This window comes from Branchiostoma lanceolatum, chromosome 4, assembly GCF_035083965.1.
Source record: "Branchiostoma lanceolatum isolate klBraLanc5 chromosome 4, klBraLanc5.hap2, whole genome shotgun sequence".
Lineage (NCBI taxonomy): Eukaryota > Metazoa > Chordata > Leptocardii > Amphioxiformes > Branchiostomatidae > Branchiostoma > Branchiostoma lanceolatum.
This window is the reverse complement of record NC_089725.1, coordinates 4,933,874-4,950,058: the sequence shown is the minus strand read 5'-3', so window position 1 is coordinate 4,950,058 and position 16,185 is coordinate 4,933,874. Positions and strand designations below refer to the sequence as shown.

Genomic DNA, 16,185 nt, shown 5'->3' with positions numbered 1-16,185 from the left:
AAAAATCATAAACATCCGTCCTTGGCATCAAGAGTTATACCACCCACAGTCAGCCCATTCCGACCAAAAACATAACATTCTGCCTTCGGGGAAGGCAGATATGGACGCCTTACCCATGGGCAAACATTGTATAGTTGTCACCATGACAAATAGAGATACAGTTTTTTGTGCGTGTGTGTGTGTGTACGCGCGTGCGTGTATGTGTCTGTGTGTCTGTGTGTCTCTGTGTGTATGGGGGGGGGGGGGGGTCCGGACTATTGTAGTCAGCATAAATCAAGAACCTCTGAGTGGATTACGATGATACTGGATACGTGGGCAGGTGTGGAGAAGACGAAAGTCAAGGTTGATTTTGGGCCCCCTTTTATGTGACCTTGGTACTGCCGCAGAACATTTTTGTATCTTTTGACCTAGACATGCTATGGTCTTGATTTTTGAGTAGCAGATAGCTAGTTGCTTCGTGTTTCATCAAAGCCGAGCGAAAGTAGTTATGTAACATGACATCCGTTTCCCATACTTAATCTGATATACATGAAAGAAGTAGCTAACTATGAAGTATAAATTGTTGGCTTTGAATAAATCTTGTGGCGACAAATTTTGGTTATCAGGTCTTTGCTGTTGAGTCTTTCATGGATCAACCATAAAACCTTCGTTCTTTTCGACCAAATCCACTTATTTCAAAACCATGCATGCTCTTGTTCACCGGCCTTTTTCTTAGAAAAACAGAATCAAATAATAGTTATTTTTATTGCGTATCAGTTAGGTGATAATTACCATATAGGTAGATGGCTTCGACCAATCAGAAGCCTCCATTGCCCACAATAAGTGGTCTGTTATCACGCCATAACACACCACTTATTACGTCATGTCAGAACACAACCGTTGCATTTTGTAGAGGGGGTATCTATTTGATGAATATTTTTCTTAACCTTGTTTTAAAAAATCTTTATTGTCTTAGAATTCCTAAAAATTTCGTTAGAATACATGAAAAGGGAAAACAAATTTGAAATTCCCAAAAATGTTCCACGTGTTCCATTTGCCGTTGGCCAAAGAAACCACGTTCTATCTAACGTTCCGCGCGTTCCATTTCCTGCTGGCCAAAGAACCTGTGTTTTAATTCAGGTTACCTGAGGTCATGTTGCAGGGAGATTCTTCAATGATAACATTTTCTGACTGACCTGAAACCGACCCTCCTATCCTGTGTGGTTGAAATAAATAAGTCAGGCAACAGTTGTACATATTCTTCATCATCTTCTGTTAAAAAAGGACAAATGTGAATTCTGAAATGCATTCTTAATAGTATAAGGGATCTATGAGTCAAACAGAAATTGTCTACTCTTATATGCGTCAGTTTGGATAAGCTATATGATAATAACGTTAATGACCCGCCTCTTCCTCGGTGTATATGGTGTCATAACGCCTGGTCATGTGCTATAACCACCGAATAAAACCACCGAGTGAGAGAAGCGAACGAGGTGGTTTTATTCGGTGGTTATAGCACATGGCCAGGCGCTATGACACCATATACACCGAGGAAGAGGCGGGTCATTAACCCTTAATTACAAATTAACAACTGGTCACAAAACACAAACAGATGTGATGACTGCAATAATTTAATTCAATTTCAGCATCATATCAGACACATACCAGAACAGTCTTCATGGCTTTTCAAAATTTCATTAATACGGTACTCACTCCTTCAAGTGATTCTATTATCCATATTCCTCAGGGAATGTCCAATATCTTAATGTATAAATATATTTTTTGTATATAGAAATGAATAACTGTGTCCAGCACAAAACTGTATATATATATATACAATATTCTTTTTTGAAAATAAGTGGACCCCATATAAGGCCACAGACAATCTTTTGCTCATAATATAAGTCTTGACGTCATCTCAGCGCTGCTTGACAGACAGCTGGCGTGTGACGTTATCTCACTACAGTTTGACAGACAGCTGGGGTGTGACATCATCTCACTGCTGCTTGACAGACAGCTGGGGTATGACGTCATATCGCTGCTGCTGGGCAAACCATGTCGTATGACGTCATCTCACTAGTCTGTCATGACAGTTTGATGCCTTTGCATCTGTCTGCACCTGAGTCTGAGCTACGACGCTTACGCTTTGAACTATCAGTTCTCTTGTCGCCATGGCGCGAGCCGACGTTGTCATTGAAGAACGTTGGACTGGCGGAACTACCGACACTGTCTCGTCCATGTTCGGGCGATGACTGCGTCTTCTTGTGATCCCCGCCCGGTTGTGTCACTGCAAACTTGTCCTCGTGAGGAACGTCCGTCCCCATGATGCGGCATTTGAAGCACTCCAGACACCAACACGACTCGTCGTCTGATGACTCGGACTCGGAGTCGCTGGACCAAACAGAGTGTTGCCGTTCGGAGGTCTCAGTGCTGGTGACGGTACTAGCTTTGGTTACGACCATCTTTGAGGTTCGAATTTTCTGTAAAGAAAGATCTAGATGTTCATGATATGTTCGATATTAAGTTCGCTTCATTCACTTCATCAAGTTCCCTTACAAGTTACTTTTCTAATTATAAATAAACAACATCGTATTTCGTTGAAAAAAACACTGCCTCTTTCATGGCCTGTGGCAAACAGGTAAAGCCACATAATAGAGCAATTTATTTACCCATAAGATCGTACGATATGATATTATATCATATAATATTAAATTATATTAAACACCTAAAAATTATTACATTTTTCACAGACCTGGGGACTATAAAAGTAGCGGTGAAAAAAACTACATTATTTCATACAATAAGATTCACCCCTGAGGTGTGGCCAAAAAGTGCACGACGTAAGCCATGTGTAGGAATCTGACCTGTAAAACCTCCAGAGGTGTAGGACGTGACGTCAGAGTTGAGAGTCGTGACGTCAGCCGTTTGTCCCCGACAGCATCTCCATGACAACGCATATCGGGATGTTTCCCGTCATGCGTTGCGGAACATGGTTCGGTCCTGTCTGGCTGACCACAAATCTGGATCGTCTGTCGTGAATATTTAAGAATGTTTAAGGGCTTACAAATTTCCATAAGGCTATACGAAGCAGGAACAGTGTCAAAATATATTGTATATATCTTAAATAGATGTAATTCTAAAACGTATATGTTTGAGAGAATAATACATATATTTCTGGATAGATAAGATTTTAAAACATTTGTTTGAGAGGATAATAGTTATACACTTTTTAAAACAATTCACATTTCATATCAATATCTTTTGAAATACAAGACGTATTCTAGATCAATGGGGGTTCTGAAAACATTTGGTTATCAGAACAACATATGTTTTCAGAAATGATAGGGGTTTGGGGAACACATTTTAGCGAACAATATGCTTTCAGCAATGTTTTCGTTAACAATATATGTTTTATTTTTAGACATTGATTGTATTCAAAAAGATAATGCTATAAAATATGAATTGTTTTAAAAACTATATATCATTATTTCAAACATATATGCTTTAGAATTGCATCTATTTAAGATAGTGACATACGATATTTTTGACACTGTTCCTGCATCGTAGTCCTGTTCAATGGCAGTCTTGTAAAAGTAACACTAGCATACAGTGAGGTAGTCATGAATAAATTAGAGAAGCGAAACCAGTTGGCTAGTTGTAGAAGCGACAATTGTGTTGTAGATTTGGGTACAATTGCGAACTTGGTGATAGTAGCCTACACGTGCACATTAATGTAACTTTGTGCACTTCTTGAAAACGGGAATTTAAGACTTGTCGCAACGTTAATCGTCTTTTTTTTTAACCCCATCTTGATTTTTGTCGCGCTCTCGCATTTGGCCTGACTTTGGCGAATTTGTCATGCAAGTGAGCGAAATGTAATAAACCATTACTACTACTACTACTACTTCTACTACTACTACTACTAGGACATCCTAAACAACTAGGCACCGTTGCATGAAATGAATGTTTGGATAAAAGATGTTGGGTTTGATTTTAAACCAGTTCTTACCTGTTTGACGTCACAGGATGGAAGCTGGTCCGGTCGAAATGTTGACGGGTGTCTGTAGCCGTTACCATGGCGACGATAATCACCCTGGCTGTTCGCTCGGACACTATTTGATGCATCATGGGATGGTGCTGGACTCGTCTTCGCCGCTGGGAGGCGCGACTGAACATTCGGGACCTACAATAATCAAGGAGGTTAAATACCTCCCTGCTATAATGAATTGTTTTAAAAAAAAGTTCAAAAAAGTATACGAGTATAGAGCAAGTTCGAATTCTTCAGCAAAATCATACGATGGCCCAGTATGACATCTTGTCGCCTTTGCAAACTTTCTTGTTGGATTCAAGAAGTCAAAGAAATAGTTTCCACAGACGACGAAATTAGTTGGCCACAGTACACGCTAAGAAATGAAGAATAAAAACTACTGTTGTCTCACCTGTTGACTACCTGGGAATAGAGCGGAGTTGATCCGATATGCCGGCTGGTGCCAGAAGCCTTCATCACGACCGCTCCAGATGCCGTCATGGCCTGGGGGTACCCGCACAGGACCGGCGTCATGATCAGGGCATACCCGCACAGGACCGGCGTCATGACCAGGGCGTACCCGCACAGGACCGGCGTCATGTCCAGGGCGTACCCGCACAGGACCGGCGTCATGTCCAGGGTGTACCCGCACAGGACCGTCGTCATGTCCAGGGTGTACCCGCACAGGACCGTCGTCATGTCCAGGGTGTACCCGCACAGGACCGGCGTCATGTCCAGGGCGTACCCGCACAGGACCGGCGTCATGTCCAGGGTGTACCCGCACAGGACCGGCGTCATGTCCAGGGCGTACCCGCACAGGACGAGCGTCAGAGCTACCGGGGAATAGAGCGGAGTTGATCCGATATGCCGGCTTGTGCCAGAAGCCTTCACCACGGCCGCTCCAGATGCCGTCATGACCAGGGCGTACCTGCACAGCTCTGCCGCCATGATCAGCTGTAGGGCGTACCCTCCCAGCTAGACAGTCCGTCTGGACAACATGGTGTGTAGGTTGAACAGCTGATGGGGCCGACGTTGGTACGGCTCGGCGTTCCTGTCGGAAGAAATACAAAAGAAAATTTTATAACAATAAATTTATTGTAAGTTCGTGCCCAAAGGCTAATTGCAGACAAACAGGTAATTGGAGATACATGGAAATCGAAATAGTTATCTAGTCTACTGTGAAAGTTTTATGTTCACTATGGTTGACGATGGTTGCAATTGGGTTTGACATCTTTTTTTTCTGATTTGAAGGCAGTGGAAAATGAACTTTGTATGTACTGGTACAGTAACATCAGTAGGTGTAGTAATTTTTGTGAAAATAAAGTTATTACAAACGAGAGATAATCATAAAGGAATCCAACACAAACACGCATTTTTGTGTAATCTAGCTAGATCAATTTTCGGTGTTGCTATCAACCTTTACGCTGTGTCAAAAAAAACTATTCTTTCTATTTACAGCTTATAATATACAACTAGAGTTCCACGACCTCATACCTTCGCCAAATGATTTTAACCTTTATGACTGACGTATTAGGAGTGTTTCTCATCAATTATATATCATACCATTACCAGCTAATCGTCTTCACCCAAATACCAGAAGTTGTCCAAAGTATGAGCTTAACAATGAAGGTTATGCTAACATTTATCACCAATTATGCAAATGAGGTCCTTATTAGCATAATTTGATTCAACGATGTTCACATTCACATAACTTACAAATGCCACAAGTATGAAATTGTCATCATTTACCTGTATTGAATTATAGTAGTTTCTCATTAATTATGCAAATAAGACCTACAATTTCATATTTTCTCTCAATCAACATTCCTCTCTTCCTCAGTTACAAATGTCACATATTTGTGTAGTCATATCATGGAACACAGTGGGTTTCTAAAATTATGCAAATTAGAATCTGATTTGCATAATGAGTATCTAATCATGTACATCATCACTCAAGCTATCTACTTACAAAAAATTATGACCATCCATCAAGCCCTTCTTGAGTTATTCCCTTTCAAAGTCTGAAGCAAAACCTGCTAGAGGGTTCAAACCTATAGCACTTACTCAGTCCATAAAGCTATCTACCACTCAAAAATCAGGACCATGGTATGTCCAGAACACGAGATATAAAAAAAAAGGAAATTTCGCTGTAGTGCCGTAACAAGCCGTTAGGGGACCCAAAATCTAATCATTTCCAGGTCTCATCAAGACCTACCCACCTATCAAATATCAAGACAATCCATCCAAGCCTTATTATCGAGTTATGTTGGTCATTTTTTTATACACATACATACAAACATACATACATACATACATACATACATACATACATACATACATATAATCCATGGGCCAAGCAGCTTTTTGGTACCAAACAGAGGGACAAAGGGTGACTTACTTTTTTGAAAAGGTTAATTCCTCTACTTTATGATTATGCATGGTACCAAATGGCTGTTTTGAGGGACCTGGCCCATGGACTAATACATACACACAAACGCTACCCTATGCATAAACTTCTCGGCGAAGGTAATGACGCGACATCTGGTTGGTGTAAGTTTTAATCACCTGTTGAAAACCAGTAGCTTTCCAAGCCTGTAGACCGGAAGCCTGGATGGTTCGGTGTGCCTTTAAAGACTTAACGTGTGGCGTTTGACGGTACTCTGTGTCGGTTACTTTGACAGGACGAATAATTACCTGAGCTACAGCTGTACTAGACTTCCCGTTGGTTGCGGGTTCGTCCATAGATGTCCCTGTATGATTCACATGAAGGACGCTGACTCCCGTAATGCCTGTAGGATGTGGAGACGACGCCAGGCGGCGCTTTTTTAACACACCGTGAGGAGCAGTCGGAGAAGGCGAAGACGTTCTTCGCGACGACGCCTTATGCTGCTTCTTGTGACGCTGTCTGCTCCGGATGGGACACCGCTCGTCATCCGAGGAACCTTCGGAGTCAGCGTCGCAAAACAGCCGACGTGACGGGTCTCTTCTTCGCCCAGTGTGGTTTGTGTTTAGTGTAGGCATCGTTACAGCGTTCTGTGGGGGAGACACGGGGACTGTTGTAATAGAAGAACTGAAAATATCGAGCAAAGTACATGTAGATTCATACACGTACATAGTTATACTCTATAGCTAGTTAATGAGATGTACATTGGCTGTGATGTACATATACAAAGTTCTGCTTCCAGTATTCTCGGTTACACATCATTTCTGTCAGGTCTTTTCCACTAAGGCCAAAGCAAGTAATTTTTATGGATGACATCAGCGCGCTCATTAATTTTCGCCTGATTTCGAAATAAAAAACAAGAAATTTCATTGCCATGCCAAATATTGGCAAATATGTCGTAAACGTTGACAGTCTAAGGTGTTTCCTTGCGTATGAATCCTGCCCATGATGATATAATAACAAGCTGTTTTCTGCATTTGTTCTAGCAAGGACATTAACGTTATATAAATAATGGGGGTGGGGATTCTAGCTAATTGAGCTGTATACACAAGGTGTTTCATCGCTTATGAGAAGCCAGTGTAGTTGCTTCAGATGATGGCACAACAAGCTCTTTTCTGCAGTTGTTGTAGTTAGTCTATTGAGATGTATACACATCTACAAGGACATGTTTACCGCTGAATCAAGGAGGTTTTATATTATATATGAATGAATGTGGACTAAAAAAATCTGTTGGTCATGATATCATATTTCGTCGCCTCAATTCTGAATTATGATCTAAAAATTTGACAATATAGGAATCTTATTTTTTTGGCCCGGCTTGTTTTTTTCGCCCTATCTCATAAATTTGTAGTCTGCGGAGGATGTCATCCATAAAATTTACTTGCTGTGGCCTTAGACCAGTTTCTAATTCTATAATGCTCTTAAATGTGGAGTATGGACGGCCTCTTCTCCTTTTGGCTCCTGGGGTCCAAAAGAGTAGTTTGCCAGCTGGTTCGTGTACAACCAAAGTACGCAATTCAATTCATAATATATTTATATATCCCTGGTGCTTAAAAACCATCCACAAAAAGAGAAGGAAACATTTCCATGGCACTGCTCAGTTATCCACATAAAGGTACACACCTTTCTATGGTCCTAAACTGAACATCAAATTCTCATACATTAACCGTTCACAGCATTCAGTCACAATAGTTGTTACAATAACTATCAAACCGGGTACTCCAAGTATTATAATTGTTACAATAACTATCAAACCGGGTACTCATATAATGTCTTAATGTCGCCCGCAGTGTTAAGATCACATACGTCAATATGAAGACGTTCTAATATTAAGACGTATTTACAGAGTAAATTTTTTGTTGGTTTGCGTTGGAACTCAACCTGGTAACCACCCCACCGGGACCCTCCCGGGATCTCAGCGGTACTGTAAGTCTTGTCCACCCGCCAAGGTAGTTAGCGCACCCCGGGGAATTCTAAGGGGGTGGGAATCTGTTACCAAGCTCACGGCTCTTCTCCAAGCAGAGGCTTCGATCGAGAGGGGTAGTTTTGTCCGGGATTTTTGAACGTTAGCTATCCCGGACAAAACTACCTCTCTCGATCGAAGCCTCTGCTTGGAGAATAGCTCACGTCTATGAACAGAAAAATCTGCCCTCAAAAAAAGGCAATGTTTCAGAACTGGGGCCGGAAAACATCTCTAATTTACTATTCTGTACAGTCTAGATTGTCACTACGCTAGTTGAGTTACCTTCTTGTAAGCGGGTTCCGGAGTTAGAAAAGTCCCGGCGTGTTCTTTAGCTTGTGACAGGCAGCGATCCGATCCTAGCAGGGAAACATCACACGTTAGCGTTCCTAAAATGACACGACTTCCATAAACATTAATGAGAATCTATGAGCTGTCTCTATAGAAACATGAACAAACAGTGATGAGGATGTAAACTATAGACTGGGTTTACTCATACACACGATTTTGGACTGTACAAGGAAAACCTTAGGCCATTCAAGTAGCGTTTGTTTTCTAGCAGTAAAACTCTACTTGAGCAACCCAAAGCTCCTCATACACAGCCCCTAGTTGATTCCGAAAACTTGTGTGTAAATCGGGCCATAGTTAGAAATGATTGACCGGGTTGAATTTACACATCACTGGCGGGGTGACTCAGGATCTACATTTTACCGTTCTTGGTGCGATAACGACAACTTGAATAACAGCAATTTCCATAATCACAATAATGGCAACGTACAAATCTAACCTCTATGGGTGGTTTCAAAAATCCCAAGACACATAACGTTATAGAAACAACTAGTGTTTTGAAGATTGAAAATGTACGTAAAAAACAACAGTGACTGTTGGCGACTGCAGTCCTTGTGTTGGGTGTGACACAGAAAACTATTAGAATCAAAGCCATTGCCGTATATTAGATACATATCACAAAACATTGACATATCACGATCAAGTAGTTTTATGTGAAAGGTATGATCTGATACAACGTGGGGAAGATTCTCACCTGTCTTTTCTTCATCTTGCTCTCGCTCTTCTCCGTGAAAAGAGTGGCTCTGTTTGGTCAGACCTTTTGCCGACATGGCGGTATCTTCCGCCCACTGGGCACTGTACACCGTCTGTTGTCCCTCTACACGCATTTCTGACACCAAAAAGCTGAAACTTTCCGATGTTTGGGCGTAAAAACGTCTCGAAACCCGAGAGCCGAACACAAGCACGTGCGTTCTATACGAGAGTGTTTTCAACACTGTTTACATGTTTCAAAAAACCGTTACCAGGTTCGAAAATTCAAAAAAAGGTTGTTCTGGAACGGAGCATTGTTGGATCAGGACGTTCCACGTTCTATTTTCTTTCAATACCTAAAGGTAAAGGCCACGGGTCATAGCGGTGAGGAAATCCACGCCGCTCGGCCGAAAAATAGCGAATTACGAGCAAATATTCCAAGGAACTATGAGAACAAGTAATTCTTTAGATGGAATGGATCCCTGGTTAGCAAAGTCCGATAAATGTTAATATAGAAGTTACGACATATAGTTTTCCATTTTAGATATTTTGATTATTGCCGGGGATGTATCTCATTGATTGTCATTGCATCGATATGGTGTCATGAAGATGATAGTTCATCAGGTTTGCTGTATGTATAAACCACACATGTAGCCATTGCTGTCTCCCTCAGAATACTGACACTTATGAGCAGACATGTCTGTATTTGCCACTGAAGCGCAAATGCTTAACTCTAGTGATGGATTTTGAAATTACTGAGCTCCCGCAGAAACCCGGCGAATTGCTGCCCCCTAGCAGCTGTTTCAGGTACTGCCGCACGACACCGACCGACACCCTAGTCCGGAATGTGGGGGGGGTGGTACTTGGCGAGGTCAACGACCTCATTTCGGGACTTCTTGTTCTTTTTTTATTATCTGGAATTCCTGTGTCTTTTGATTTTCCCCAAACCGTGTTTTACCTGCATATACGTTTTGGAAATTACAGATTAATGCATAGGATTATTAATGGCATCGTGTGACGCATTCGGTAGGGTGTCTCGCCCACAACCGAGTTCGAAACCACCAATATGCCCCGATGTTGTGCCCTTGGGAAAGGCAATTTACACGACTTTCCTCACTTCACTCAGGTGCAAATGAACACCTAGCTTCGGTTAGGGACGTCCCTCGGATAGGACGTTAAATTATGGCCCCGTGTTTGAGGCGATCCACACTTCGAGCACGTTAAAGAACCCAACACACTTATCGAAAAGAGTAGGGGTCCTATTGCCGCACATGGGGCACATGTCGTATTGAGGTCACCTGCGCGCCGAATGGCAGTCGCTCTAGAGTCCAGACCCTTGTGATTCAGCCCAGCCAATTGTGCGCTCCTCGCAATTCAGCCCCTGGCTGCGAAGAGAGAGTATTCGGCCTACCCATGGATAATTAATGTACCGTCACTATTTGATATTGCCTGTACTGTATCTAACTCTCTCAACGACATCGTACACTATTTCTGTGAGTGACCTTTCGTTGTGCCTCCATGGCGCTAGAATTTGGTTAGTTTAGGGGTGGTTAATACAACACCAAATTTAACCTAGAACTACAGCTTATGACGCCCCCCCCGCCCCCAGTAACACTAGCAGATGGAAATTGTCTCATCGAAAGTCATATTACACTGTCTGCTTCACTCATGTTAGCACGTTGTGATGTTTATTCAACGCCACTCCCAAGTCAGAGGTGAAAGTTTGACATATAGTTTGACTAATAAAAAGCTCAATGAAGTGTAAAGACAGGTTATTCCTCATTTCATCTATGCCCGAGTAATTCCGTGACCGCGATTCAGAAGTGAGATATATATCTCTAACATTGACGTCCGATTTGTGCCTCACAGGTGAGAATATATTCACTGAACAAGTTCTAGATGTCTTAGTAATGTTTGCCGCGCTGCGTAGAAAGGTCAAAAGGTTTTATTTTGTGTTCAGCAAGTAGTTCCTTTGGGAGGAAAAAATACATACTGGTATACATGTCAAAGTGGGTCAACTGGTGGGGTACTAGTAATGGGCGTGGCTACTCGGCTTATCAGTGATAGTCAGTGTACTTGTTACATGAATTCGGGCAAGCGACTTAGACTTACATGTTTCTGACGCCGTGTAGGTACATAAAAAGATCTCTCACAGAAGAGTATGTCAGGTTACCATGTTGTCGTTGGGAGAACTTTGACATATTGAACAATCAAAATATGACATTGTTCATTCAAATACGTCGTTGTTGGGCGAACTTACAATACAAAGTGATATCATAGGTCCATCTATGTATCGTTACAGGGTTTTTTTTCTAAACACACGAAAATAGAAATTTGCATCATCGAAGATCTAATGACACTGTCGCCTTTATTCATAAGCAAGCGTTTAATCATGGTACTGTAGCGCCGTCTGGCGATCCGTGACATTACTGCAACCTTAAAACGTTCCACAGTTCCTAGGCTGTAGTTCCGTCACGAATCACAAGTCGTCGCTTCAGTTCCATGGCTAAACGCGGGTCAGTGTTCTCATACAAAGCTTTATTTAACCTTTATCAACTTGCTATGTTACTGTTAAGTTTAACTTCATCTTAGGCCACGACAACTAAAATCTATAAATGACATCCTCTGCAGCAGACGACAAATTTAATTATTCTTTTCCATATGATGTTAAATAATAATGAAAATTTTTAAATAGAATTAAAAAGCAATATGGAAGCAGATGTCATCCATCTATAAAATTTACGTGCTCTGGCCCTGGTATCACTAATTAAGATAAAGTGAAACAAATAACCAGAAAAGCCAAGTGTTATATCTGATATGACATGTATTCACTTTGCTTAATAGTTTGTAACATTGAAAATAAAAAAAAACATCACAAGAGTGGCATTCAGAGGTACATGTTACAACGTTATCACATGATATCTGATACCATGCTAAAACATTTTTAAAAATTAGAAAAAAATTCCCGATACCTGATTGGTTGATACCTATAATTTAGGTTCTAAGATAACGTTCCAAGATTTGACTCGACCATTGCGGAAAATCAGGTGCAAAAAAAATGGGACGCAATCTTCTCTGCAAATAAACCACCCTTTGATTGGTCCTTCAGGCTCGAAACAGCAGACTAACGATCCTTACACTATCTCTTTAGTGTTTCTTACAACACCCACCCCTAGATCTCACACATAAATCCCACCAAGAAAGGATTTTTAATGGTTTAAAACATTGCTTTTATTTGGTGTCAACTGTTGAGTTAATCATGGTACCAAAGCGCCGACTGGCGATCCGTGACAGTACTGCAACCGTAAAACGTTCCAAAGTTTGTAGGCTGTAGTACCGTCACAAATCACTACCCGGCGCTTTAGTACCATGGTTCAGTGTTCTCATACAAAGTTTTATTTAACCTTTATCAACTTGCTATGTTACTGCTACGGTTTGACTTCATCTTAGGCCACGACAAGTAAAATGTATGAATGACATCCTCTGCAGCAGACGACAAATTTGATTTTTCTTTTCCATATTTTCTTTGCTTGAAACTGAAGGGGTGTTCTGATTGTAGATTTTGAGTCGGGATAAGTCAACAAGGGATGAATGAATTCTTATTTTTGACCTGTAGGTACCTTTGAGTAAGCCCGATGCAATAGTATGTAAATTGGTCATTTTCGAACTTGATTTGCATAATTGATAATGATGAATATTTCAATCCTGCTCAATATCACTTCAGAGCAATACTCGTGTAACTTGGTAAGAAAGGATATTCAAAATGGAATTCAAGTCAATGACTTTATTTGCATACTTAATGAAAAGATTGCATAACATCCTTGTTTTCAACATGAATAACTAACATAAACAAATGTAGAACATAAGTTAAACAGAACAATACATTTACCCACAGGAAAGGCGGTTTGCCGCTGTCACTACATTGTAGTTACCAAACTATAAAACATCTAAACTATAGCTATAAGCCTAAATGATATAATGTTACATAACGTAGCTAGAATTGCTACTCTAAGGAGGAAAAAGATACTATACATGCATCATCACCTCTCGCTGATTGTAAGTTCGCTCGTGAAGGAGGACCCCTTCCAATTGTAGACATTAACTTGCTGCTTTTCATCATTTGTTAATGACCAAAAAAATGTTACGTTGAACTTTGCTATAAAAACGATTTACCATCATTGAAGTTACAAGGTAGGTTGAACCCGAACTCGAACATTTCAAACAAAACTTACATCTTTGACACTAAATTCTATAGTGCAACAGGCAATTGAGTTATTCAAGTGAAATCAAAACAATGTAAAACGGAAAAAGATGATGCCTCAACAACATGGACCAAATTGACTTCGCTGTCAACGTGTCAATGCCTGTAAGCCCTGCACCCGAGTTATATCACCTGGCTCACAGAATAGCCTGCTGCACTCCTCACACCTGTAGGTCTCTCCCGTGAGACTGCATGTGTTTCTTCAGATCACTCAGCTTAATGTACAGCCTGTTGCACTCCTCACACCTGTAGGGTTTCTCCCCTGTGTGAGTCCGAATGTGTCTCCTCAAATCATCCAGCCTACTGAACTGCCTGCTGCACTCCTCACATCTGTAGGGTTTTTCCCCTGTGTGAGTTCTTATGTGTGTCTTCATATTACACAGTTTACTGAACTCCCTGCTGCACTCCTCACACCTGTAGGGTTTCTCCCCTGTGTGAGTCCGTATGTGTATCTTCAGATCACCCGACAGATTAAACTGCCTGCTGCACTCCTCACACTTGTAGGGTTTCTCCCCTGTGTGAGTCCGTATGTGTCTCTTCAGATTACTCAGCTCACTGAACTGCCTGCTGCACTCCTCACACTTGTAGGGTTTCTCCTCTGTGTGAGTTCTTATGTGTGTTTTCAGATTACACAGCTTACTGAACTGCCTGCTGCACTGCTCACACATGTAGGGTTTCTCCCCTGTGTGAGTCTGAATGTGTTTCTTCAGATTACCCAGCTCACTGAACTGCCTGCTGCACTGCTCACACATGTAGGGTTTCTCCCCTGTATGAGTCAGCATGTGTCTTTTCAGATTACTTGTCTTACTGAACTGCCTGCAGCATTCTTTACACCTGTAGGGTTTCTCTTCTATGTTACAATCCTTTTTTTGCTCTCTGCTGACGTCCTTCAAATTCTGCAGGCTGCTAGCTGATGCCATTCTCCTAGAGTCGGAGCAACTTCTGTAGAGACAAGACGACAAATTATTAAAGCAAGTGATCGTAGATTGGTCCGTTACTCATACTTGTCCCTTTGTTTCATAGATCCTGCTGTGATGTATTATTTAGAAGCTGGGAGAGTGCGAATTTGATGTATTTCTAATGCTCTTTTGTGGGCTGCTAAAGACCTTAGGTATGACGTCCCAACCCCCTATTCCCCTCAGCCAGTCCCAAGGCCAGGCCAACTACGACCGATGTGTCTGATGTGTGGCATCATTTGGTGAAATCAGTAGGGTTTCGCCCAAAACCAAGAGGTCCCGAATTCGAAACCACTGATATGCCCCGATATTGTGCCCTTGAGAAAGTCACCATTCTATTTTTTCAATTCATTTCATTTCGTTTTACTTTATTTTATTTCATTTCATTTTATCTTATTCTATTTTATTCTATTTATACAGGCAACATACACTCAGGCAAGCCTGTTTTTCTGCTGGAAAATAAAGAAATCATTGATGGTGCCTGTAATTTTACTCATATTAAGACATAATTTCATTAAGACTGGTGACAGCATTTTGCACATTCCAAGTTATCATGAAAACGATCCTGGCATGCCATGGTGAACACCAAATGTTTGAATGGCGCGAAGATAGGGGGACTTGGAATACTAGTATATTATTTATAATTACATATAATATCCAAGCAGATCTATCTATATTTGCAAGTCAGTATGGACCACTTTTTTTACAGTGATTAACTACGTATACACAGCCTTGACTCTGCAAATTGGGATGTACCTAAACAATCTAGAGTTTTCACTTGTCTTTCAATATACTTATAACCTCAACTTTCTTATCAAAAGAACCTTTGTAAACCCCTCACAGGCCACCATATTTGTTTACGTTATCCTCTAACTTCCCCTCCGAATACTCCGGGAAGGAGGATGACGCCGGGAGTATGCTTTTGTTTCGTGTTCGCAGCTAGAACTCACGCTCCCTTTGTCGCATTGGTGTGTAACTTGGCATACCGTAACTTCTTTTATCGTCATGTTATATCGTAACTGCATCCCTATATATTGACGCGCATATGGAACAGCCCTTAGCCACAATGTACACACTATAAATCATACTTCACGGAGAATTGTGTCCAACGGACTCTTGTTTTTCCTTCGATCCGTTTTAGTGCGGAAAACGGCAACATTTCAAACAAACATTCTTATTATTTACTCCTTAAATTTTAGTTAAAGTTATTGTCTTTTTTTTTAACAGCCACAGACGTACATACTGACTTGACCGGTAAACGGCGTCCCTACAACTTTCAGGCTTGTTGCAACACAATTTTGGAATTTGATTTGATTTGATTTATTCGACTGTAAGAAAGTACAGCCAGGGCTACCCAACTAGCCGAAAGCTATTGCAAAGGGTTAGCCCTAGGAACAGTATTCAAAGTTCAATATAGCCGCGGCGACTGAGAAGCCCTCCAACAGTCGCCGCGGCTAAGTTCAATACAAACTTTCACAAAGCACGTCAAATACACACATCGAGGCGTACACAAATATGGGA

General features: G+C 41.3%; 3 protein-coding genes across 3 annotated transcripts; all 3 read right to left on the bottom strand.

Annotated features, from left to right (window-relative positions):
- Window positions 1-1,668: 1,668 nt before the first annotated feature.
- Window positions 1,669-4,175, bottom strand: LOC136432306 (uncharacterized). The gene is made up of 3 exons (XM_066423499.1): window positions 3,989-4,175; window positions 2,844-3,008; window positions 1,669-2,459 (listed from the first exon to the last, which is right to left on the bottom strand). Exons 2-3 carry the CDS (start codon window positions 2,934-2,936, stop codon window positions 2,064-2,066), a joined length of 489 nt encoding a protein of 162 aa, XP_066279596.1. The 5' UTR covers window positions 2,937-3,008; window positions 3,989-4,175; the 3' UTR covers window positions 1,669-2,063.
- A 239-nt stretch (window positions 4,176-4,414) lies between these two features.
- Window positions 4,415-7,035, bottom strand: LOC136434127 (uncharacterized). Its single transcript, XM_066426892.1, has 2 exons — window positions 6,701-7,035; window positions 4,415-5,057 (listed from the first exon to the last, which is right to left on the bottom strand). The coding sequence occupies exon 2, from the start codon at window positions 4,952-4,954 to the stop codon at window positions 4,415-4,417; it is 540 nt and encodes a 179-aa protein (XP_066282989.1). The 5' UTR covers window positions 4,955-5,057; window positions 6,701-7,035.
- A 6,834-nt stretch (window positions 7,036-13,869) lies between these two features.
- On the bottom strand, window positions 13,870-14,490 carry LOC136434126 (zinc finger protein 678-like). Its single transcript, XM_066426891.1, has one exon. The coding sequence runs from the start codon at window positions 14,488-14,490 to the stop codon at window positions 13,870-13,872; it is 621 nt and encodes a 206-aa protein (XP_066282988.1).
- Window positions 14,491-16,185: the final 1,695 nt, after the last annotated feature.